At 46.9% G+C, this 26245-nt stretch overlaps 3 protein-coding genes across 3 annotated transcripts in view; 1 reads left to right on the top strand and 2 right to left on the bottom strand.

Moving 5' to 3' along the window:
* Positions 1–1438: 1438 nt before the first annotated feature.
* On the top strand, positions 1439–12475 carry ddx27 (DEAD (Asp-Glu-Ala-Asp) box polypeptide 27). The gene is made up of 21 exons (XM_079341174.1): positions 1439–1677; positions 3489–3638; positions 3840–3899; positions 4016–4193; positions 4268–4320; positions 4401–4490; positions 4636–4741; positions 4819–4992; positions 5114–5264; positions 5338–5437; positions 7380–7521; positions 7683–7836; positions 8195–8276; positions 8481–8658; positions 8779–8885; positions 10558–10654; positions 10761–10852; positions 11458–11578; positions 11711–11807; positions 11993–12178; positions 12327–12475. Exons 1-21 carry the CDS (start codon positions 1594–1596, stop codon positions 12340–12342), a joined length of 2418 nt encoding a protein of 805 aa, XP_079197300.1. The 5' UTR covers positions 1439–1593; the 3' UTR covers positions 12343–12475.
* A 2887-nt stretch (positions 12476–15362) lies between these two features.
* LOC306822080 (potassium voltage-gated channel subfamily KQT member 2-like) lies at positions 15363–21964 on the bottom strand. Its single transcript, XM_079340812.1, has 7 exons — positions 21877–21964; positions 18382–18490; positions 18194–18219; positions 17025–17156; positions 16747–16867; positions 16485–16660; positions 15363–16400 (listed from the first exon to the last, which is right to left on the bottom strand). The coding sequence occupies exons 4-7, from the start codon at positions 17150–17152 to the stop codon at positions 15764–15766; spliced, it is 1062 nt and encodes a 353-aa protein (XP_079196938.1). The 5' UTR covers positions 17153–17156; positions 18194–18219; positions 18382–18490; positions 21877–21964; the 3' UTR covers positions 15363–15763.
* A 4075-nt stretch (positions 21965–26039) lies between these two features.
* Positions 26040–26245, bottom strand: part of LOC306822079 (potassium voltage-gated channel subfamily KQT member 2-like) — a gene marked incomplete at its 3' end in the record, with an annotated part of 11305 nt that continues 11099 nt past the window's right edge. Inside the window, exon 9 of the mRNA XM_079340811.1 lies at positions 26040–26138. Coding sequence (XP_079196937.1) covers positions 26040–26138 — 99 coding nt within the window. The remainder of the gene's footprint in view (positions 26139–26245) is intronic.

Below are 26245 nucleotides of genomic sequence, written 5' to 3'. Positions count from 1 at the left end.
TTCATTCCAACAGGCTGGAACCATTAGCCCTTCACACACACCGTTAACACATCATAAAACACGTTAAGGTGAACACGTGACGGTGTATGTGTTACAGAAAAACAATTCCTAAACGTTTACTGGCTGAATGTTTTTCTTCCTTCAGTTCTGAGAAGGTTTTTAAAACCTCCAGAGTCGGATTCACAAAGTTAAACTGTGCGAATGAATCCAAAAAGACACTCGCTCCTCAAACTGCGCTGCAGCGTAAAACCTCTCTTTGTGTCGGTGCTGTTTGTATTTGATCCATAATGAACTCATTCATTGGTCCTCTTGTTGTGTAAATCAGCCTCATTATAAAACTATTCTAATCAACCAACAGGAGGCGCTAAAAGCCCCGCAGAGTAAGAGTAAAGAAAAGAGCGTCTGCTGTGTGTTGGTGGTAACTGCGCTCACACAGCCGCCTCTGAAGGATCTGTATTAGTCAGCATGAAGTGACCGATGAATGTCTGAGAGTCTGATGCACAAAGGGGGAAACTAAACCAGCCTATCAGCACACGCAGGGTTAAACGCTCCCCTCACTGCGCTGCAGAGCAAACCGCGCCTCGATGCATCAGGGCTGTTCGCTCACATTTATTTGACATCATTTGGGGGGAAAAACTTTCTTCTCTGCAGAATCAGCTTCATCGCAGAAGCGTTTGATTGGCTGTTGCAGTTAAAGTGCAAAAATGAACGTTGACTAAGAGTTGGCGGTAACTGCGCCACGTGACGCTCAAACTTTCCAGCGTTCAGGAAAACAATTCCATGTCTTTGTGACTTCAAAATAAAAGCTCTGTAGATTTGACTTTAACATGACTTTATGACCGGGGTCCTAAAGGGGGCCCTCAGGGGCCCTCAGGGGGCGTGACTATGAACATCAGAACCATTAGAACCCGTTATAATTCACTGACAAAGATATGAGACTGAGAGATGGAGCAGATATAAATATAGCCTGTTTGTGGTCTCTTATAAGGAAAGTCAATCTACAAGTCTGTCTCAGGTCGACTTCCTTCATGACCTCTGACCTCGGTCAGACAGGATCAGGGACTTGTAATCTTCGGTCTCAGAACCTTTTCTTTTCTGTCTGTTCCAAAGGTCAGAGCTGACCTGGGGAGAAATGTGTTTAGGTTTGCTGCTTCCTTTCTTAAAATGAGCTGCTCTCATTGGAGGATGCTCAAAGGACGTTCAATGACGTGGAGGAGGAAACATCTGGCTGATGTTTTCTGAACAATCGCTGTTCAGATTGGTTATTTGTGTCCTCTAATGCATGTATGAATCATGTATGGATCATGTATGAATCATGTATGGATCATGTATGAATCATGTATGAATCATGTATGGATCATGTATGAATCATGTATCCACCCTCCAAACCGGTAGGTGGCGGTAACGCACTATAACGTCAACCGCTACATCGCACCAAAGAAGAAGAGTTACTTCCGCCTGTTCTTCCTGTTTCCGTCAACACACGTGTGTATCTGTGGCGACAGCACATCACAGAAACTTAACAGAACACGTCCAGAACCTGTTAGTACCCTGGTACTCAGTGTCCGGTCCTGAACCGGGTTCATATCCGCCATGTTGGATCAGCTGGGTCTGATCGGGACGATCCAGGACGACGAGGAGAGCCCGGTGGAGCCCGACACCGAGTCCGAGCAGGAGGTGAGTGTGCCCGGCGTGAAAACAGCAGACTGCCCGCTGATCGGTCCGGAGGGTTTAAACGTGTCTCTGAAGGAAGCAGATCTTAGATCTTTGTCCTTTAACACGCAGAGAATTCATTCATTTAAGACTAATTCAGTTTGCTTGGTTAAAATAACATCTCTGTAGACCAGGATTCACAGTGGCCCCCATAGACCAGGATTCACAGTGGCCCCCATAGACCAGGATACACAGTGGCCCCCATAGACCAGGATACACAGTGGCCCCCATAGACCAGGATTCACAGTGGCCCCCATAGACCAGGATTCACAGTGGCCCCCATAGACCAGGATTCACAGTGGCCCCCATAGACCAGGATACACAGTGGCCCCCATAGACCAGGATTCACAGTGGTCCCCATAGACCAGGATACACAGTGGCCCCCATAGACCAGGATTCACAGTGGCCCCCAAAGACCAGGATTCACAGTGGTCCCCAAAGACCAGGATTCACAGTGGCCCCCAAAGACCAGGATTCACAGTGGTCCCCATAGACCAGGATTCACAGTGGCCCCCATAGACCAGGATTCACAGTGGTCCCCAAAGACCAGGATTCACAGTGGCCCCCAAAGACCAGGATTCACAGTGGTCCCCATAGACCAGGATTCACAGTGGCCCCCATAGACCAGGATTCACAGTGGTCCCCATAGACCAGGATACACAGTGGCCCCCATAGACCAGGATTCCCAGTGGCCCCCATAGACCAGGATTCGCAGTGGCCCCCATAGACCAGGATTCACAGTGGCCCCCATAGACCTGGATTCGCAGTGGCCCCCATAGACCTGGATTCGCAGTGGCCCCCATAGACCAGGATTCACAGTGGCCCCCATAGACCAGGATTCACAGTGGCCCCCATAGACCTGGATTCGCAGTGGCCCCCATAGACCAGGATTCACAGTGGCCCCCATAGACCAGGATTCACAGTGGCCCCCATAGACCAGGATTCACAGTGGCCCCCATAAAGAATCCAGTCCTGGCTTTAAAGGAGGATTATAAACATGTATGTGAGTAACCTGAGAGTCTACTGACCAGCAACATGTGAAATGAATCCATCCCGTCCTTTGTTTGTGGAGTTTAAGTCTTAACACACAGAGAACAATGCTCTGTTTCCCCTTGTGATGTCACAGTGGGACTCTGGTAGTACAATCCCCTCCCCTGATATCTCCTCCCATGGACCCCACCTCCAGACTAGAGAGAAACTTTAAAGCAGGTCTGTCATTTTTATTCTCTCTACAGAGGAGTGATGTCTACTGGGTAAACTCAGGGGGCGGAGCTTATTGCATTTAAAGAGACACACACCAAAACAGAGCGTTCAGAGAGAGCAGGTTTCTAACAGGGTCACAAACCTCCTCTGCTGCCTGATTCATGTTATATTTAGACCGAAGCTCAGAAACACTGATGTTTCATTCAGAGCACCAGGGGGCGCTGTTTGAAAGGAGGAGAACGTGTCCTCTTTAAATGATGGACGGAGACGTCTCCATGTCCTCGTCTCTACGTTCAGACTGACTCAGGTTAAATGAAGCTCCGTCTGATGGACGGAGACGTCTCCATGTCCTCTTTAAATCCATTTGGTTGAATCATTTTGTTTTCTGTTTTGGAGGCTTTTTATAAACCTACATCTTCCAGGGACGTCCGGTTGGTTTGAATTGTCTCGTACATGAAGCAGAGCGACTCGAGCATGCAGCTGCAGGAGCTGGGAATCGAACCCCCGACTGTACCGCCCTGGTCAGCAGTAAAGTGAAGGTGGTTGATGTGGGGGGTCTGCTTGTGTTTCAGGACCAGCCCATCGTTCTGAACAGGAAGAAGAAGTTTGGGACGCGCGGGGTTAAAGACTTCAACGCCGACTTTGAGTTTGGAGAGAGAGACGTGCTGCATCATGGAGAAGAGTGGGCGATGGCCGACGTCATGAAGCAGCTCAAGATCAAGGTAGCTCGCCGTGTCACCGCAGAGAGACGCTGTGTGTGTGTGTGGTTCCTCTCAACACACACACACACACACACACACACACTCACACACTCACACTCACACACACACACTCACACACACACTCACACACACACACACTCACACTCACACTCACACTCACACACACACCTTTGTCGTGACTTCCTGTCGGTGTGTTTGCAGAGAACTGCGACCACGCTGGACCAGAAGATCGAGAAGATCAGGAAGAAGAGGAAGGCGGAGGTGAGTGGAGGCGGGCGCTCTGTCCGTGGTGCGTTCAGGGTCCTCTGTCCGTGGTGCGTTCAGGGTCCTCTGTCCGTGGTGCGTTCAGGGTCCTCTGAGTTTGTTGTGCTCTGCAGGAGAAGTCAGCCGAGAGCGACGCTGCCGAAGGTTCTGCAGAGAAGGACCAGGAGGAGGAGGAGGAGGAGGATGTGAAGCCTCCTGCAGGAGAGGAGGACGGGGACGAGGACAGCGATGAAGAGGAGGACGAGGAAGATGAGTTTGACTCTGAAGACGAGCAGATTCTGACTAAATCAGGTGAGAAGACGATGAAGAGGTGGAGCGTAGTGAGAGAGGAGGCGGAGCTAACGCTTCTGTTTGATCCCTGTCAGACACGCTGAGAGACAAAGAGCGACGGGGGAAGAAGAGGAAGCTGGAGGAGGAGGTGAGGAAGAGGAGGAGGAGCTGGTGTAGGTGCATTTACGCCTGCTTCTTTGTTGCCATGGTAACAGGCGTGTGTGTTCTCAGGCCCCGGAGTCGTACTACGAAGACGCCTCACAGTTCGACGATAAGCTGACCTTCGATGACATGAACCTGTCCCGACCCATCCTCAAGGTACGTATGAACCAGGACTGGCCCGGTCCCTGTGGGTCCCTGTGGGTCCCTGTGGGTCCCTGAGAGTCCTTGTGGGTCCCTGTGGGTCTCTGAGGGTCCCTGTCCCTGTTGTTCTGCTTTGTGATCCTTGACGGTGTCTCTGCAGGCCATCACCGCTCTGGGCTTCAAGCAGCCGACTCCCATCCAGCAGGCGTGTGTGCCGGTGGGTCTGCTGGGCAGAGACCTGTGCGCCTGCGCCGCCACGGGCACAGGTGAGAGCGCCGGACCAGGACCGCTTTGTCACACTGGGGTTCTGTTTTCAAACTGACCAGTCCTCTCCGCCCTGCAGGGAAGACAGCAGCCTTCATGTTGCCCGTGTTGGAGCGTTTGGTTTATAAACCCAGGACGTCCCAGGTGACCCGAGTTTTGGTTCTGGTTCCCACCAGAGAGCTGGGGATCCAGGTCCACTCTGTGGCCCGGCAGCTGGCCCAGTTCACCTCCATCACCACCTGCCTGGCTGTGGGTAAGACTGAACACCTGGTCACCTGGACCGGCTCCCGTCTGTGTTCTGCTCCTGACCTCTCTCTCTCTGTCTCTCTCTGTCTCTCTCTCTGTCCCCCCCCCCTCTCTCTCTCTGTCTCCAGGTGGGTTGGACCTGAAGTCTCAGGAGGTGGCGTTGAGGGCGGGGCCAGATGTTCTGATAGCTACACCTGGTCGGCTTATCGATCATCTTCACAACACGCCGAGCTTTGAGCTGACGCACATCGAGATCCTGATCCTGGACGAGGCCGACAGGTACCCTGTGGAGATGAATCAGTAAACCCACCTGGGGAACAAAGACTCACCTGTGTCCCTGTTTGTCTCCCAGGATGTTGGACGAGTACTTTGAGGAGCAGATGAAGGAGATCATCAGGATGTGTGCCTACAACAGACAGACCATGTTGTTCTCTGCCACCATGACAGAGGAGGTAAACACACACCAGCTGGTCACGTGACCTCCTGTGTCTCCAGCTGGTCATGTGACCTCCTGTGTCTCCAGCTGGTCATGTGACCTCCTGTGTCTCCAACTGGTCATGTGACCTCCTGTGTCTCCAGCTGGTCATGTGACCTCCTGTGTCTCCAGCTGGTCATGTGACCTCCTGTGTCTCCAGCTGGTCATGTGACCTCCTGTGTCTCCAGCTGGTCATGTGACCTCCTGTGTCTCCAGCTGGTCATGTGACCTCCTGTGTCTCCAACTGGTCATGTGACCTCCTGTGTCTCCAGCTGGTCATGTGACCTCCTGTGTCTCCAGCTGGTCATGTGACCTCCTGTGTCTCCAACTGGTCATGTGACCTCCTGTGTCTCCAGCTGGTCATGTGACCTCCTGTGTCTCCAGCTGGTCATGTGACCTCCTGTGTCTCCAGCTGGTCACGTGACCACCTGTGTCTCCAGGTGGTCATGTGACCTCCTGTGTCCCCAGCTGTTTTAAAGCTGGTCATGTGACCTCCTGTGTCTCCAGGTGTTTTAAAGCTGGTCATGTGACCACCTGTGTCCCCAGCTGTTTTAAAGCTGGTCATGTGACCACCTGTGTCTCCAACTGGTCATGTGACCTCCTGTGTCTCCAGCTGGTCACGTGACCACCTGTGTCTCCAGGTGGTCATGTGACCTCCTGTGTCTCCAGCTGGTCATGTGACCTCCTGTGTCTCCAACTGGTCATGTGACCTCCTGTGTCTCCAGCTGGTCATGTGACCTCCTGTGTCTCCAGCTGGTCATGTGACCTCCTGTGTCTCCAGCTGGTCACGTGACCACCTGTGTCTCCAGGTGGTCATGTGACCTCCTGTGTCCCCAGCTGTTTTAAAGCTGGTCATGTGACCTCCTGTGTCCCCAGCTGTTTTAAAGCTGGTCATGTGACCTCCTGTGTCCCCAGCTGTTTTAAAGCTGGTCATGTGACCTCCTGTGTCTCCAGCTGTTTTAAAGCTGGTCATGTGACCACCTGTGTCCCCAGCTGTTTTAAAGCTGGTCATGTGACCACCTGTGTCTCCAACTGGTCATGTGACCTCCTGTGTCTCCAGCTGGTCACGTGACCACCTGTGTCTCCAGGTGGTCATGTGACCTCCTGTGTCCCCAGGTGTTTTAAAGCTGGTCATGTGACCACCTGTGTCTCCAACTGGTCATGTGACCACCTGTGTCTCCAGGTGTTTTAAAGCTGGTCATGTGACCTCCTGTGTCTCCAGCTGTTTTAAAGCTGGTCATGTGACCACCTGTGTCTCCAGGTGTTTTAAAGCTGGTCATGTGACCACCTGTGTCCCCAGCTGTTTTAAAGCTGGTCATGTGACCACCTGTGTCTCCAGGTGTTTTAAAGCTGGTCATGTGACCACCTGTGTCCCCAGCTGTTTTAAAGCTGGTCATGTGACCACCTGTGTCCCCAGCTGTTTTAAAGCTGGTCATGTGACCACCTGTGTCCCCAGCTGTTTTAAAGCTGGTCATGTGACCTCCTGTGTCCCCAGCTGTTTTAAAGCTGGTCATGTGACCACCTGTGTCTCCAACTGGTCATGTGACCACCTGTGTCCCCAGCTGTTTTAAAGCTGGTCATGTGACCACCTGTGTCTCCAACTGGTCATGTGACCACCTGTGTCTCCAGGTGTTTTAAAGCTGGTCATGTGACCTCCTGTGTCTCCAGGTGTTTTAAAGCTGGTCATGTGACCACCTGTGTCTCCAGGTGTTTTAAAGCTGGTCATGTGACCACCTGTGTCTCCAACTGGTCATGTGACCACCTGTGTCTCCAACTGGTCATGTGACCACCTGTGTCCCCAGCTGTTTTAAAGCTGGTCATGTGACCACCTGTGTCTCCAGGTGTTTTAAAGCTGGTCATGTGACCTCCTGTGTCTCCAGCTGTTTTAAAGCTGGTCATGTGACCTCCTGTGTCTCCAGGTGAAGGACCTGGCAGCGGTGTCGTTGAAGCAGCCAATCAGAATCTTTGTAAACAGTAACACAGACGTGGCTCCGTTTCTGAGACAAGAGTTTGTGAGAATCCGACAGAACAGAGAGGGAGACCGAGAGGCCGTGGTGGCAGGTGAGTCCTGATCCTACTGTGACTGTACTAACACACACCTGCTGACCTTCTAACGTGTGTGTGTGTGTGTGTGTGTGTGTGTGTGTGTGTGTGTGTGTGTGTGTGTGTGTGTGTGTGTGTGTGTGTGTGTGTGTGTGTGTGTGTGTGTGTGTGTGTTGTAGCTCTGCTGACTCGGACGTTCCAGGATCATGTGATGTGTTTCACTCAGACCAGGAAACAGGCTCACAGACTGCACATCCTGCTGGGACTGATGGGACTGAAGGTCGGAGAACTGCACGGAGAACTGAGCCAGAACCAGAGATTAGAGAACCTCAGGTACACACACACACACAGAGAACCAGAGATTAGAGAACCTCAGGTACACACACACACACACAGAACCAGAGATTAGAGAACCTCAGGTACACACACACAGAACCAGAGATTAGAGAACCTCAGGTACACACACACACAGAACCAGCGATTAGAGAACCTCAGGTACACACACACAGAACCAGAGATTAGAGAACCTCAGGTACACACACACAGAACCAGCGATTAGAGAACCTCAGGTACACACACACAGAACCAGAGATTAGAGAACCTCAGGTACACACACACACACAAACCGAACCAGGTACTTGATTCTGCAGGAACAGACGACATAGAACCTTCTTCTCGTTTTCTTCTCCAGGCGTTTTAAGGACGAGCAGATCGATATTTTGGTGGCGACGGACGTAGCAGCCAGAGGGTTGGACATCGACGGCGTCAAAACGGTGGGACAGTTAAATAGAGTGATGAGGTCACTGCTGTGTGTGTGTGTGTGTGTGTGTGTGTGTGTGTGTGTGTGTGTGTGTGTGTGTGTGTGTGTGTGTGTGTGTGTGTGTGTGTGTGTGTGTGTGTGTGTGTGTGTGTGTGTGTGTGTGTGTGTGAGTGAGTTACTCATCACTCCCCCTCTTCTCACCTGTCTGCTTGTTCAGGTGATAAACTTCACCATGCCGTCCACTGTGAAGCACTATGTCCACCGTGTGGGCCGGACGGCCAGGGCCGGGCGTTCTGGGCGCTCGGTGTCTCTGGTCGGAGAGTCCGAGAGGAAGATCCTGAAGGAAGTGGTGAAATCGGCCAAGAACAGCGTGAAGGCTCGAGTCCTGCCGCCAGGTACGCACACCTGAGTGAGACAGGCAGGCGGCCTGTGTCCAGTCAATAGACGGAGCCGGTGTCACCTGTTCAAGTGTTCCCAGGTGTGTCACTCTCTCTCTTTCTGTGTCTCTCGCCCAGACGTCATCCTGAAGTTCAGAGATCTGATCACCAAAATAGAAAAAGACGTTGGAGCTGTGATGAGGCTGGAGAGAGAGGAGAGAGAGCTGGCTGCGTCCGAGGCCAAGGTACACCTGAGCACACCACAAACTAATGCACCTGTAACACACGTCTGACTGAACACATGTCTGACTGTACACACATCTGACTGTACACACGTCTGACTGTACACCTGTACACGTCTGACTGAACACACGTCTGACTGTACACACGTCTGACTGTACACCTGTACACGTCTGACTGAACACACGTCTGACTGTACACACGTCTGACTGAACACACCTGACTGTACACACGTCTGATTGAACACACGTCTGACTGAACACACGTCTGATTGAACACACGTCTGACTGTACACACGTCTGACTGTACACACCTGACTGTACACACGTCTGACTGTACACCTGTACACGTCTGACTGAACACACGTCTGACTGAACACACGTCTGACTGAACACACCTGACTGTACACACGTCTGACTGTACACACGTCTGACTGTACACACGTCTGACTGTACACACGTCTGACTGTACACACGTCTGACTGTACACATGTCTGACTGTACACGCGTCTGACTGTACACACCTGACTGTACACATGTCTGACTGTACACATGTCTGACTGTACACACCTGACTGTACACATGTCTGACTGTACACATGTCTGACTGTACACCTGTACACGTCTGACTGAACACACGTCTGACTGAACACACGTCTGACTGAACACACGTCTGACTGAACACCTGTACACACGTCTGACTGAACACACGTCTGACTGAACACACGTCTGACTGAACACCTGTACACACGTCTGACTGAACACCTGTACACACGTCTGACTGAACACCTGAACACACGTCTGACTGAACACCTGAACACACGTCTGACTGTACACACATCTGACTGAACACCTGAACACACGTCTGACTGAACACCTGAACACACGTCTGACTGTACACACGTCTGACTGAACACCTGTACACACGTCTGACTGAACACACGTCTGACTGTACACACATCTGACTGAACACCTGTACACACGTCTGACTGAACACACGTCTGACTGAACACCTGAACACACGTCTGACTGTACACACATCTGACTGAACACCTGTACACACGTCTGACTGAACACCTGTACACACATCTGACTGAACACCTGTACACACGTCTGACTGAACACCTGTACACACATCTGACTGAACACCTGTACACACATCTGACTGAACACCTGAACACACGTCTGACTGTACACATGTCTGACTGAACACACGTCTGACTGTACACATGTCTGACTGAACACACGTCTGACTGTACACATGTCTGACTGAACACACGTCTGACTGTACACACGTCTGACTGAACACCTGTACACACATCTGACTGTACACACGTCTGACTGAACACCTGTACACACATCTGACTGAACACCTGAACACACGTCTGACTGTACACATGTCTAACTGAACACACGTCTGACTGAACACACGTCTGACTGAACACCTGTACACACGTCTGACTGAACACCTGAACACACGTCTGACTGAACACCTGAACACACATCTGACTGAACACCTGTACACACATCTGACTGAACACCTGAACACACGTCTGACTGTACACACATCTGACTGAACACCTGTACACACGTCTGACTGTACACACGTCTGACTGAACACACGTCTGACTGTACACCTGTACACACGCCTGACTGAATCTTTGTGTGTGTTTGCACAGTTGAGTGTGGCTCAGAAACGTCTCGATAGCTCCGCCTCCTCGACTGAGGCTCAGAGAGTTTGGTTTCAGACTCAACAGGAGAGAAAACAGAGCCGAGGTGAGCGCACACACACACACACACACACACACACACACACACACAGTGTGTTACTCTGTCGTCCTCCACATGGTGTGTTTTCTAAACGGCTCCTCGTCCTCCTCAGTGTCGAAGGCTCTGCAGGAGTTCGATCTCGCTCTGAGAGGGAAGAAGAAGAGAGAGAAGTTCCTGAAGGACGGCGGGAAGAAGGAGCTGACGGTAATGACTGAACCAATCAGTGGACATGTTGATGCTTTGTGATGCTGCGTGCTGTAAAACCACTCGATCTCAATGAGGCCTTCAGTCATCTTAAAGAGAAAAGGAGACACCGTGTGCTGAAGACTTGCTCTTTGTTCCCGTGTTCTTCAAACAGCTTCAGATGTGATTTGACATTTTTAATACGTTTACTTAGTCCTGTGCCCGTCGTGTCAGAGCGTGTCTTTGTTTCTTTAGTTTCCAGTGAGTAGAGAGCGTGCATTGACGCTCGCCTGGAGACACAGCGTCCCAGCGCTCCTCCTTCTTTGTGTGGCCGCTCTGAGCAAACTCATTAAAAATCGTTCACCTTCTCTCAGAAGGTGCTGTTCATGTCAGCGCTCCTTTTCAAATGGACAATATTCCCGTAGTTTTGCCACCTGCAGATTATCCTCCTCGCTCTGTCTGATCAGGAGGTAAACACATTTAAAATCAAATATGTGCAGTAAAAAGTAACGGAGCAGTGTGGGCGTGGTCAGAGACTGTTGTCATAGCGACAGGACAGACGCGCAGTGCAGATGTATTTGAATACAGTCTGTTTAAATCTGTGCTCTCTGATGTCTGAACGTCAGCCTGAGGAGCGCGCCCAGTTTGAGATCCTGAAGGCGCAGATGTTTGCCGAGCGGGCGGCCAAAAGAGAGAGACGACCGAAGAGAGCGAGAGCAATGATGGAAGACGAGACGCCGAGTACAGGTCAGCAGAACCCCCCAGATAAAAACCCTCTGAGGGCTGAACCCTTTTCATCACAGAAAACAAACAGTATGGATGTCTCTATCATAAGTGAATGTACGCCATGTTGTCTCTCTGCACGCCGTCTGTCTGCAGCGGCCAAACAACAACCTAAGAAAGGAGGAAAGAAGTCTGTGTTCGACAAAGAGCTGACCAACACGAGCAGCAAGGCGCTCAAACAATATAGAGCGGGGTGAGACTGTCTGTCTGTCCGTCTGTCTGTCTTAGTGTCTGTCTCTCTGTCTGTCTGTCCGTCTCTCTGTCTGTCTGTCTCTCTGTCTGTCCTTCTGTCTCTCTGTCCGTCTGTCTGTCTGTCTTGTTCCTCCGCAAGTTTGTCTCACCTTTCTTTCTGCCTGTCTCCCATCTCCATGGTTACAGACCATCTTTCGAAGACAGGAAGCGTCTTGGCATGGACAGGAAGCGTCCCGGTAAAGACAGTAAGCGTCCCGGTAAGGACGGTAAGCGTCCCGGTATGGACAGTAAGCGTCCCGGTATGGACAGGAAGCGCCCCGGTATGGACAGGAAGCGCCCCGGTATGGACAGGAAGCGCCCCGGTAACTCCAGGTGAGTTTGACCTTCTCTATCTGTGAGCCAGTGAGCGCCCGGCGCACAGACATTTAGACGTTTAAAAGCGGTCTGAATTTTGAACTTGGAAAAGCACAGTGAAGATGTCAAACAGGAAAGATAGCTGACCGCCTGTTCTCTCCTTCAGATTCAAGAAGAAGTGAGAGCCAAGATGGCCGCCTGGAGCAGCAGTTTCCCCTCCTTGACTTTTCCACGCAGTCTTTACGTACACTCTGTAAATCTTAATCAGTCGTTTTGTTTAAGAAGTTTTAAATAAAGTTGTGTATATTAAAAAAACGTCTCTTTGGATGATTCTGGTGAAAACGACCTTGAGCTCTTTGAAGAATTTGACACTTTTATTCTCAAGGTCGCTCGTTCATTGTTTGGTTTCATAAAGTTGTTCATGTTTCATACAAATGAGTTAACAGTATAATTAAACAGTCTAAAGAATACTCCGATCCAGAGGTCACATGGTCACATGACGAGCACCTGCAGACGGACCGCTCCACCCCCAGTCTGCAGCAGAGACTGTTCAGTGTCACTGATGGGTTAGTCCTGCAGAGACCTGGACCTGGATGAAGTCCATAAAAGGTCCCTGAAGCAGCTTCATTTCCTGCTGGTTTAATGTCTGTTTGTATTTACATACACACATTTCAAATATGTTGTATATTCTTACACTGAATTTGTGTTTAAATTAGGGGTGAGACTTGATTAAACATGTTTAACTCACTCAGGGCTTTCTAATTAAGAAATCGAAATGAATCGCATTTAAAGTGCATCACAATATTTGTGCTAAAAAGCAACAATTCTCAATCTAAATTGATTTTGGTGGATGAATGGATGCAATGCAGCCAATTGTACTTGTCTGTCTCTATTTGTCTATCTAAACCCCTCATCTTCTACCACTAACAGTGGTCTACAGTCCAGAGCAATCAATTTAGAAAGTGAATTTGTAAGTTTATCAGACGTTGAATTACTCATTTTGGTCCTGAAGACAGTCATTTGGTCGAGTTTACGCTGCAAACACTTGTTTGTACATTGTGGCGAAGCTAGCACGAAGCTAGCGATAAGCTAGCGATAAGCTAACACGAAGCTCGCGATAAGCTAGCACGAAGCTCGCGATAAGCTCGCGATAAGCTAGCGATAGGCTAGCACGAAGCTAGCGATAAGCTAGCACGAAGCTAGCGATAGGCTAGCACGAAGCTAGCGATAGGCTAGCACGAAGCAATGACGAACAGTTCTGCACTGTTTATGAAGCAAACTTTGATTTAACGCGTTATTCTTTGTAATTAATTAGTGGACTAGAGATTGGTCTATCAAAGCATGTGACCCTTCAGTGTAAAAACATGCAGTGTTAGATTCAAGGTGATGACATTAAATCAATGTTTGTGTGTCTGACGGCTGATTAAACTGAAGGTGATGTTACCTGTGGGTGTGGTTGTCATGGTAACAGCAGCACAGGACCAGAGATAATTCAGGTTGTTAAAGATCTTTAATAAATATTGAAATACAATAAACAGGCAACATTATGAACGTACAGTTTATGTGACACATAGGTTTAAGTCGTACCGATTTTTCACATTTATAAGATTTTGTATGAAACACAACTTGAACAGACGTCGAGCGATACGTGTGGTGAGAAGTTATACGATGCTGCATTCAAAGATTCGTCCTGAACAGATGTACATGTTGGACACACAGATAAACAGACAGACGAAATGCAAACAAATATCGCTCACAGGAGTCTTTATGTGAGGTTTTTACTCTGGAAATAAAAAACTTGAGCGTTTAAAGGTCGAGAATCGAGAACGTCGACTCCATGGAGTTACATTTGGATCACCAAAAGATGGTCACATCGTTAATAAAACACATATACATCCTGTCCATCTTAGATTTGATAACGTATCATTTCACCTTGTATCGGTGGATTCAGTGGGCGGGGCTTATCAATAATGGCTTCAGTCCGTCTGTAAAACTCTAAACTCTTTATATAAAGACAAGTACGTCTCAGTACTTAGAGTACGTCTGTTGTTTTTTTGGTTCCTCTGAGTGACTGTTCCCTGAGGAAGCCCTAAACCAGTCCGTTCAGTTCACCCCGTGGTAACGACTGGTTTCAGGAGGTTTTCTTATGTGGTCAAATGAACCCCAGGAAAACAACATCCATAGCTACTCGTTATCACGGTTAGCACTCTTTGGGCTTCCATAGTTCTCCACACGTGTCCTTGACTTATCAACGTGGACTCTTTAGCGTTGTGTCGCTTACATTCCTGTTGCTGTATTTGCTGAATTTGTCAAATTAGATTGTCCAACATGTCAGGTTTTCAAGCTGCTACCTACGATAATACACCAATGTTGCTAAAACTAAACAGCTAACTACATGACTCTGTGGGGTCAAAGGTTACTCAGATATAACACTAGATCAGGATTCCAATAAAAACTGCTGGCGCCATTCTTAGGTGCTATCAGAGTTTAAGCTAACGTGAGCGGCTGTGTCCTGATCTTTAGTTTTAAGGGCTTGGGAAGTTTACCTGAGACAGCCATAGACATGTCGTTACTCATCCTGAAAGATTGGTGTCTTGCGAAATATACCGTTTAAAAATACAATTAGGTTTGTAAGATCAGCAGCCAAGAAGCCCAAACTTCTAACTCTACATTATATAAGGAGCTTAAATGGAGCCTGTTTGAGTCAAATATATGAGCAGTAGAAGATGCCGGTACAGTTGTGTCAGTCGTATGCGTTGAACACTGACCACATGACCACACCTCAGGTCCAGGAGAACAAGGATTCTGTGTTTGAGCTCCACACAACGTTTGCATTGTCATGTTACACGCTGTTCCCATGATGCTTTGTGGTATGTTTTTTATCAACATAGTGACTGATGTAGCTGTCACCAGCTCGCTGTGATGATGTGATGCAGATACAGTACGAGAGTCTTCAACATTGAAACAATCAGATGAGGCGTAAAGATGTACTCTCTTTCAGCTGGCTGCACGCTGGATGATTTTGGGCCTGGTCTGTCCCTGTCTGTCCCTGTCTGTCCCTGCCCATTAATTGTCCAAATGATGCTCAAGTGCAGAGTGTGAAAATATCCTGCTCCTGGTCTGGAATCATAAACATCAAATGTGTGGTGTTCATGATCCCTCCAATGAGAGCGAGTGGACCGGGCTGCGTTCTTTAACAGCGTTCTGACATGGCAGCTATCATAACCAGAACTGAGCCTCCGAGCCCAGTGGAGACTGAAGAGGAAGCTTGTGTAACTATGGCAACAGCGCTTGGATGATAAGGTTAAACATCGGTTGGATCTATCCTCAGCTCAGGTTTAAAAACTTCGAGCGTGTAGCCAGCTGTTTCCTCGCAGGGAACAAAGTGAGAACAAACGTTTGCTGTACAGGTTAAAACATTCACATGAATGAAATCAGCATGACTTCCTCCCGCTGCTTCGTGCCCTTCACAGTCCCCATTGTGCTTCAGTCTGTAGCTCCAGCTGGTGTTTAAATCTTTGACTCCATCAGTCTGACCTGACTCCCTCCTCGTTTCATCAGTTTGACTTTCCTTGTTTTGCTGGTTCTGTTCTGGCCTACTCTCTACTGGGTTCCAGGCCAGGCCCCGTCTGTGTGGGGTGACGGGGCACACAGCTCTGAGTCGGAGTCCGACTCCCCCTGTGCGATGTAGGGCCGGACGGCGGCACAGCAGGCGCCGCCGCCTCCTCCTCCTCCTCCTCCTCCTCTGTGGTCTCCCATGTTGGCAGATGAAGAGTAGAAGCCGTTGAGAAAGTCCATGTTCTCTCTGGACTGAGAGATGGAAAATCCACTGAAGGAGCGCTGGAGCTCCTCGTGGTCTACGGATGGGATGGACATGGAGTTCTCACTGTCCGGTTTGACGTCCTCCCCTCCTCCAGTTCCGTTGGCTCCCTCCACGCCCCTCTCGGCTCCGCCTCGCTCTCCTGCGCTGTGCCGGTTGGAGCGGTTCCCACCGTGCCTCTCTCCGGCCGGAGGAGGCGGGAGTCGTACCAGAGACCCGTCCCCCACAGGACTCGGACTGTTACCATGACTACGCTGGGGAGGATGCACGGCCTGCTGGCTGAGCTGGGAGCTGATTGGCTGCCAGGAGGTGGAGGGCGGGCAGGCGGGGGCGTTGTAGGTTCTGTGTCCAGTAGAGCTGCTGGAGCGGACCATCTTTGTGGCGGTGCGACTCTTTTCAACATGGTCGCCTGGCAACCCCCTGCACAACATGCAAAGCAGTTATTGATCACAGAGAACACCTGCAGCCTCCAAACAAAAGACAAAGTAAGGAAAGTGGACCGACTGCATGATCTTGGAGATGGACTGGCTCTTCTCCATATGGTCCACCGGACTGTGGTAAGGCGGGGCCGGGTCCGGCTCTTTGGATCCAAAGTAAGCATCGGTCTCCGCCTGGGGGATTCCCATTCGCTGGATGTAGATGTTGACAAGGAAGTCCAACTTCCTCTCCATGGACAAGACCTGAGGGACACAAGATCAGCAGGGGGCCAATCAGATACAAGCCCGCTTAAAAACAAAACAGTTTCAGACTGGTTTCTGTGGATTACCTGCTTCTCCACCTTCCCCAGCCGTCCCATCATGCTCGGGTCCTCAGGAAGCTCCTCATTGGCTGCTTTGGGACGGTCCTTGTCTGCAATAGGTGTTCCTCTGCCGACTATCTGATCCACCCTGCCAATCCAAACGCAGGAAGTGTCAGAGCGAGAGCTTCAGGGACAGTGACCTCACGTAGTAAATCTCAACGCTTTCAGTATGGAGTTGAGAGTTCAGAGCAAAGATCAAACATCATACACTTCTTAAAGCAGCGAGGAGAACACTGAGGTCTTACCGTGACTGGAGGTTTTTGATTCGGGCCAGCATGTCCAAGTGTCCTGCTGAATACTGTTCGATCACGTCCATGACGTCATAGGGACGAAGACTCTCTTTAAACTTCCTCTTTGACACCATGAAGCGCATGATGCTGAAAGGCAAACATGAGCAGGTTCAAACCAACACGGCCTCCTGACAGCGCGTTCACACCACTCTGTGCCCCAGAGACACGCTAAACCACGGGTCACCTGACATAGTCCCAGTCCCAGCAGCAAGCTCACGTGAGCGGATTAGAGAAAGGACTTCAACAACAACAAACGAGCGTTCATTATTGGCGATGTAACGATTCATCAACCTGTCATTATTCATTGAACAAAGTGAGACTGAGGATTTAGGAGCTGCTGACCTGCTCGTCAGTGTTTCCTCTCATTAAACGCTGCATCATGGATGTTTGTCTTATTTGTGTTGTTCTTCTTGTAAAGCTGTCTCACAGTTTTTGTCTCTTATCTTCTCACCTCTTTTCATTGTCTCCTCTGATTTAAAGACGCTGCTGTGTCCTCACCTTATAAATCTGCAGCTGCTCACCTTCTGACTGAGATTCATCCTCCACCATTAGTCTTCACTTCTCTATTGATTACTAAAACAATCATGTTGTGGATGTGAAGCTTCATTTGTGTGATGCTCCTTGACTGTCGAGCTCCACCATTGGACCGTCTCAGATGCTTTTAGAGTGTGCTCTCGAAAACTGTCCAATCAGGATCAGAGCTCCATCCAGGCACTTCTCACAAAACAGAGATAATCTCAGCGTGTGCTGCACGTCAATGGGATGTAGTTTTAGTGTGAATAGTGTAATTCATATTATAAAACCCTACATATGATTATACATCACAATATCTGATGAAAGGACAAATATGAAATGTTCCTGAAGACGTGAAGGTTTCTCCTCAAAGCAGACTTCATCCTTTAAATTCTTTTTCGTCATTATCCCGCTTTGGTCAGTTTACCTTTGTTTAAGCCCCCCCCCCCGCGATACGATCGCTCTATCACAGAGTCAGGATGAATAGTTTATTGAAAACAATAACAATAAATTATAAATGAAGGATCGAGCAGCTTTAGTGGCAAACAACCAAAAACAGTGAAACAACAGAAACAGTGAATCTAACTGGAGGTCAGACTGACTGGTCTTACCCAACAGCTGATGGTGACCTTTGAACCTGGGGTGAGCCAAACATAAACCAAAAACAAACAAAACATAACGTGAATCAAAAGCAGAATGAGTTCAGTGCATCATCAGCAGCCAACAGAGCGTGAGTCAAGCCATGAGCGATGGTAAAGTAAAATGATGTTCTGAATGAACGGAGCGCTTGGCGTCCTACCAGATGGCTCTGATGGTCACTTTGAGCCCTGGAGTCAGATCCTGAGGGACGAACTCGCAGTGGCAGCTCTTGTTGTCGTCCACCAGGTCTTCACCAGGAATGCTGGCATCTGTAACAGCGAGACGGGTTAGAGGTGTCCCTAACCTTCGAAGGGCGCGTTATAAGATCAGTGACATCACAGCGGCACTCGAAGGCTCCTTCAGATGGACGGACCACCAAAGATCCATCTGGTGCATCCTGGCCTGTCCCGAGGCGGGTGTTCAGAAGGTCAACATGTATTTGGTCTCAGCTGAGTCAAAAAGCTTTGATTTCTCATATCAAAAGAAACGTCCAAACATAAAAGATGGGTTACGTTATGTGAAGTTCGGTGTGTTTGCAAGTTCTGTTGTAGCTGTTGCTCTGTTGGGAGGTGACATGACAGCTGGAGACACAAACAGGGTATTTTAGTTGAGCCTGAGCTAACGCTAAGCTACAGAGTTTTATTTTTATTTTTGTGCCTTTAAAAGAGACAGGATAGTGGATGAAGTTAGAAATCAAGGAGAGAGAGTGAGGGCGATGACATGCAGGCAAAGAGCCACAGGTCGCATTTTAACCCAGGCCCGCTTGACAAACAACCCGCTAGGCAATGGGTGCCCTTTTCTGATAATTAGGAGAAATTAGCCAATTGTGGGTGCTGAGTCCTTCTGTTTTTGTTGCCATCGAAATAAGCACCGATAATGCTCGATGTGACGTTTAGAAATGTGGTTCTGTGAGCTCCCTTACAGCTCGTGTTGGAAGGACGCTGCCTGAAGACTGAAGGTTACAGAACATTTAGATATAAGAGCAGTTAGACGTGAACACCTCCAGCTCTCTGAATGTTTATCCTGCTGTCTCAAAGTGGAACTATCCTCCTGTACCTGTACGGCCGGGTCAATAGCTAATCCTTAAAGGCTTATCAAGCTAACACTGGTTACTAAAAGATTTGTGTCAGTGTGTTCGTGTCGGTGAATGTGTGCTGACCTGGGGAGCCCTTCTGTCTGAACTCTTCGTCCTGCATCTCTATCAGCACTACAGGAGGAGGAGGAGAGAGGAGACAGACCTTCATCAGAGGAACGAGCTACAACACCACATGATCATCATCAGAGACTGAAAACAACGATGAAGAAACAGCAAAGATCTCACAGGTCAAACATGTCATCATGTCAGGTAAAATACCATTAGCCTAGCTGAGAAGAGTACAAAGTATGGAAGAGGGGGGGATACTGCTATTATAGCTTAGCACAAACTCGAGACACAGGAAAGAGCTGTTACATTAGCTTAGTTCAAAGACTGAAAGTGAGGAAAACAGTTAAAAAGACACAGAAAGCAAGAGAAGGGTTAGCCAACTTTAGCAGACACACTCGTCTCAAGAGCCATTAGTTTAGCTTAGCTCAAACACTGGAAGCAGGGGGAATTGTTAGCCTAGCTTATCACAAACACTGGAAAGGGGGAAACTTTCAGTCTAGCTTAGCTCAAACGCTGGAAGCAGGGAAAACTGTAAGCCTAGCTTTGCACAAACACGAGACACAGGAAAGAGCTGTTACATTACCTTAGTTCAAAGACTAGAAGCAGGGAAAACTTTTAGCCTAGCTTAGCACACACAATGAAAGCAGGGGAAACTTTTAGCAAGGGAAACTGTTAGCCTAGGTTAGCACAAACACTGGAAGGAAAGGAAACTGTTAGCCTAGCACAAACACTGGGAGCAAGGGAAACTGTTAGCTTAGCCTAGTTCAAACACTGGAAGCAGGGGAAACTGTTAGCCTAGCTTAGCTCAAACATTAGAAGCAGGGGAAACAGTTAGCCTAGCTTAGCTCAAACACTGGAAGCAGGGGAAACAGTTAGCCTAGCTTAGCTCAAACACTGGAAGCAGGGGAGGAGCTGTTAGTCTGGCTTAGTTTAGCACAAACTCTGTACACAAAGACATTAAAGTACTTTAGGTACCGTCTGGTTTTCAGGCTTCATTGTGCATTGACGGCTCAGATTCAGGAGGGCTGTTTATATGGACGTGTTTAAAACCAGTCAGATGGGAGTCATGCATCCTCTCATGACCTTTTCCTCACTTTCTTTCCTTTAGTTATCCTCTCTTCTTTTTGCTAGTTGTTTAAAAATAGTTTGATGAGTTTAACGCCATCGATACAGGAGAAGGCGAGTTTCTCTTGTTTTTTACTGTGAAAGTTGTTTTAGTGTGTAAACGATGAAGTATCCCTCTGACAGATAAGATTATATGTGTATACAAATGTACATGTTTAGTCTTCACTTAAAAGGCCTGCTGTAAACATGATTTGAGGATCAGATAAGGATAACCTCTAACCGTGCTGATGCTTCAACATGACACTTAGCCGATTCCTTCTTCCTGTGGTGTTTCATGGAACACGTGGGTCGTCTTTGAGGTCTCGTATGACTGTACTCAGATTCATGACATTGTGAATTAAAAACATAGTGACCCAGTAAGATCCCTGTTTCCCCCTCCCGGCTCTGCCCACTGTCTCTGTGGTGGATGTATAAAAAGCTGCAGGTCACAGGCAGGAGCGTCACACAAACACAAGCAGAGACGTCACAAACAGCGGGCACAGCAGAATAAAGTGTTTGCTTCAGCTACATTCACAATGAATCTGACACTTCATGCAGGGAGGTTCAGTGACGTGGACATGTTTATTTGTGCAATGGGACACAATGACAAACCCGAAACCCTAAACCACCAAGCATCATGGTCTGGAAAGTCACATGTGAACACACAGACGGGTTTGTGTTGCAGATAAAGAAGTCATGTAAGGCACCTTCTTCAGGAAAGGACAACAGGTGTGATTCACACAAGGAACTTGTGCAAATGAAACACAGACTCTGTCTAATCAAAAAGAAAAGCAAAGGCTTAAATGGTCCCCTAAATGCGCTGCAGAGTGCAGTCATTAAGGAAAAGTCTCCCTTGTATGAGTATCAGATTCATAAACAAAGGCACATGTCACTGGAGTGAACATTTTATAATGTGGGTAAGGGTTGGCAGTACCTGTGCCTTGATACCTTTCAGTGATCAACTATCTGTAATCAAATTCTGTTATTTACTTTAACATCTTTATTTATATCACAATCAGTCTTTGTGTCTTTGTCCTTGTGTGAACACGTTGAATCAGGACAAGCTGCCCTCGCTGGACCTTTTTTATAAACCTCTGAACTTTAATTACATCTGGACTTTAAAGCAAGAGCTCCATGAATTATGCATCATGTGCACCAGCAATCTGCTCTGCCTCCAGGTCGAGTCAGAGCAGATGATAACACAACACAAACATTCATGTTCTGCCCTTTAATGAGCAAAATGAGGAGGGGACACCACCTATTGGTTAACTCCTCTGAGTGTATTCAATGTGCACCAACACATAATGTTACCATTCCCCCCTGATGGTGGACCAATTAAACCAGAGGACACGTCTTTGAAGTTTCTGGATGATACTTGGACTGCTCTGGATGCTCGGACTCAGTTACCTTCAGAGTTTTGACGTGAAGCGGCTCCTCGGATCCTGAAGGCCTGTCTGGTTCTGCTACGTTCTCCGAAGCTCCAACTCTTTGGAACCTTGCTTGGACTGTCCTCGAGACTTGGCTCCATGCTGGGGGACCGCCTCATGGACTGAATTCCCCCCATGCTCCCTGGTCCTCCAGAACCCACACTAGGACTCGGACCCACGGATGAAGCGACACCAGGGACGGCTGTAGGAACCACCAGAGACGGGAAGCAGGGACAGAGAAAAAGATGTCATGAATGGGACACTCCAGGATAAGTTCTTGATTGTTCCCCTCATGTCACTTTGAAATTCTGCCTTTTTTCTTTCAAACCAGTTCATAAGATCACAGAAGTCGGCCCACCATGACGAGTGAAATGCAGGCAAACCACCTGGTTTTACAGGTTGGTCAGATTCAAGAACCTGCAGACTGTTTGGACTCATCACACAAACCCAAGAAAAGAACTGTCCCTGAATGACATTGCTCGCTGGACAATCGGCCTAATCTGACAGTTTCCTGTGAACTGTTCGACCTCTACACTGTTTTTAAACATTAGAACAAAAAGGTTGTCACACCCACCATGCTGAGGAGAGCCTTTCCCTTTGGTTCCTGAACTCCGAGGAGACGAGAAGACCCTCTCCTTCAGACTGACCTTCTGGCTGCTGGGACCACAGACAACAACACAGAGACAGAGAGAGGGTAAAAAGGAACGAGGAAGCTTTGTGAGCAAGCAGGAAAAGGGAGAGATATCAACGGTCCTCATGTCTAAAATATGTAGTCTTTAATCAGAACTGAGGCTGGCAGTGTTGAACTCCTGAGTGAAATAAGAGTTGAGCTGTCAGTCCATCACCACGCAGCCACCTACTGATCCACATCTGCTAAACAGAAGGCCAAATATTCTAACAGTTGGTCATTCAGTCTGAGTCTAAAATCAGTCGATTCTTTTCACCAGTCGAGTCATGCTGAAGGTCTGTCAGTCAAGACAGGAAGTGAACTCTGACCTGGGGGACTGTTCAGGCTGGACGTCCTTCCTGCAAATAAACAGAAAATAACTTAATGGATCGAAACCTTATCGAAACGTATCATATGGTAACATGATGTAACAGGTAAAGTATGGTAACATGATGTAACAGATAAAGTATGGTAACATGATGTAACAGGTAAAGTATGGTAACATGATGTAACAGGTAAAGTATGGTAACATGATGTAACAGGTAAAGTATGGTAACATAATGTAACAGGCAAAGTATGGTAACATGATGTAACAGGCAAAGTATGGTAACATAATGTAACAGGCAAAGTATGGTAACATGATGTAACAGGCAAAGTATGGTAACATGATGTAACAGGTAAAGTATGGTAACATGATGTAACAGGTAAAGTATGGTAACATAATGTAACAGGCAAAGTATGGTAACATGATGTAACAGGCAAAGTATGGTAACATGATGTAACAGGTAAAGTATGGTAACATGATGTAACAGGTAAAGTATGCTAGCATGATGTAACAGGTAAAGTATGGTAACATGATGTAACAGGTAAAGTATGGTAACATGATGTAACAGGTAAAGTATGGTAACATGATGTAACAGGTAAAGTATGGTAACATAATGTAACAGGTAAAGTATGCTAGCATGATGTAACAGGTAAAGTATGGTAACATGATGTAACAGGTAAAGTATGCTAACATGATGTAACAGGTAAAGTATGCTAGCATGATGTAACAGGTAAAGTATGGTAACATGATGTAACAGGTAAAGTATGGTAACATGATGTAACAGGTAAAGTATGGTAACATGATGTAACAGGTAAAGTATGGTAACATGATGTAACAGGTAAAGTATGGTAACATAATGTAACAGGTAAAGTATGCTAGCATGATGTAACAGGTAAAGTATGGTAACATGATGTAACAGGTAAAGTATGCTAACATGATGTAACAGGTAAAGTATGCTAGCATGATGTAACAGGTAAAGTATGGTAACATGATGTAACAGGTAAAGTATGGTAACATGATGTAACAGGTAAAGTATGCTAGCATGATGTAACAGGTAAAGTATGGTAACATGATGTAACAGGTAAAGTATGCTAACATGATGTAACAGGTAAAGTATGCTAGCATGATGTAACAGGTAAAGTATGGTAACATGATGTAACAGGTAAAGTATGGTAACATAATGTAACAGGTAAAGTATGGTAACATGATGTAACAGGTAAAGTATGGTAACATGATGTAACAGGTAAAGTATGGTAACATAATGTAACAGGTAAAGTATGCTAGCATGATGTAACAGGTAAAGTATGGTAACATGATGTAACAGGTAAAGTATGCTAACATGATGTAACAGGTAAAGTATGCTAGCATGATGTAACAGGTAAAGTATGGTAACATGATGTAACAGGTAAAGTATGGTAACATAATGTAACAGGTAAAGTATGGTAACATGATGTAACAGGTAAAGTATGGTAACATGATGTAACAGGTAAAGTATGGTAACATAATGTAACAGGTAAAGTATGCTAGCATGATGTAACAGGTAAAGTATGGTAACATGATGTAACAGGTAAAGTATGCTAACATGATGTAACAGGTAAAGTATGGTAACATGATGTAACAGGTAAAGTATGGTAACATGATGTAACAGGTAAAGTATGGTAACATAATGTAACAGGTAAAGTATGGTAACAATGTAACAGGTAAAGTATGCTAACATAATGTAACAGGTAAAGTATGGTAACATGATGTAACAGGTAAAGTATGCTAGCATGATGTAACAGGTAAAGTATGCTAACATGATGTAACAGGTAAAGTATGCTAACATGATGTAACAGGTAAAGTATGCTAGCATGATGTAACAGGTAAAGTATGGTAACATGATGCAACAGGTAAAGTATGGTAACATAATGTAACAGGTAAAGTATGGTAACATGATGTAACAGGTAAAGTATGGTAACATAATGTAACAGGTAAAGTATGCTAGCATGATGTAACAGGTAAAGTATGGTAACATGATGTAACAGGTAAAGTATGCTAGCATGATGTAACAGGTAAAGTATGCTAACATGATGTAACAGGTAAAGTATGCTAACATGATGTAACAGGTAAAGTATGCTAACATGATGTAACAGGTAAAGTATGCTAGCATGATGTAACAGGTAAAGTATGGTAACATGATGTAACAGGTAAAGTATGCTAACATGATGTAACAGGCAAAGTATGGTAACATGATGTAACAGGCAAAGTATGGTAACATGATGTAACAGGCAAAGTATGGTAACATGATGTAACAGGCAAAGTATGGTAACATGATGTAACAGGTAAAGTATGCTAACATGATGTAACAGGCAAAGTATGGTAACATGATGTAACAGGCAAAGTATGGTAACATGATGTAACAGGCAAAGTATGGTAACATGATGTAACAGGCAAAGTATGGTAACATGATGTAACAGGCAAAGTATGGTAACATGATGTAACAGGCAAAGTATGGTAACATGATGTAACAGGTAAAGTATGGTAACATGATGTAACAGGCAAAGTATGGTAACATGATGTAACAGGTAAAGTATGGTAACATAATGTAACAGGTAAAGTATGGTAACATGATGTAACAGGTAAAGTATGGTAACATAATGTAACAGGTAAAGTATGCTAGCATGATGTAACAGGTAAAGTATGCTAACATGATGTAACAGGTAAAGTATGGTAACATAAAGTAACAGGTAAAGTATGGTAACATGATGTAACAGGTAAAGTATGGTAACATGATGTAACAGGTAAAGTAACAGGTAAAGTATGGTAACATGATGTAACAGGTAATGGTGATGTAACGTATACATTGTATTGTAATGTAATATCACCTTATGTAACCTTTTGTTTTGTAATGTAACCTATCGTATCTTAACGTTACGTAACACGTAAGTCATCATAACGTGATATAACTTCAGGTTACATAACATAACTGAATGAATGTGTAATGTTACGTCAGAAACAAACTGTCCCACCTGAATGAAAGTCCAGATTTGTTCTTGAGGTTTCTCAGCAGATCCAACTGATTGAGAGGTGGAATCAACCTGGAGACACACAAAGAAGAGTCATATGTAAAGACATCACACAAGCATGTGTGTGTTAGTGGACAGGTGGAGTCTCACCTGTACATGGGGACAGAGACAGTCCTCTCGTAATAATCCCAGGTTGAATTCAAATCAGTCCGGCTCAGGTTTGTAGCGTAAACCCTCCACGCCGCCTGCAGAGACCGGAAATGAAAACAGATAGAAACCAGATTCTGAAAAGTCGGAAAAGAAATCTACATATTCAAAGTTCAGAGTTGTTGTCTCTCAAACAGAAGGTTGA

Source organism: Symphodus melops, assembly GCF_947650265.1.
Source record: "Symphodus melops genome assembly, chromosome: 4".
Taxonomy (NCBI): Eukaryota; Metazoa; Chordata; class Actinopteri; order Labriformes; family Labridae; genus Symphodus; species Symphodus melops.
This window is presented reverse-complemented; position numbering and strand designations above follow the sequence as displayed.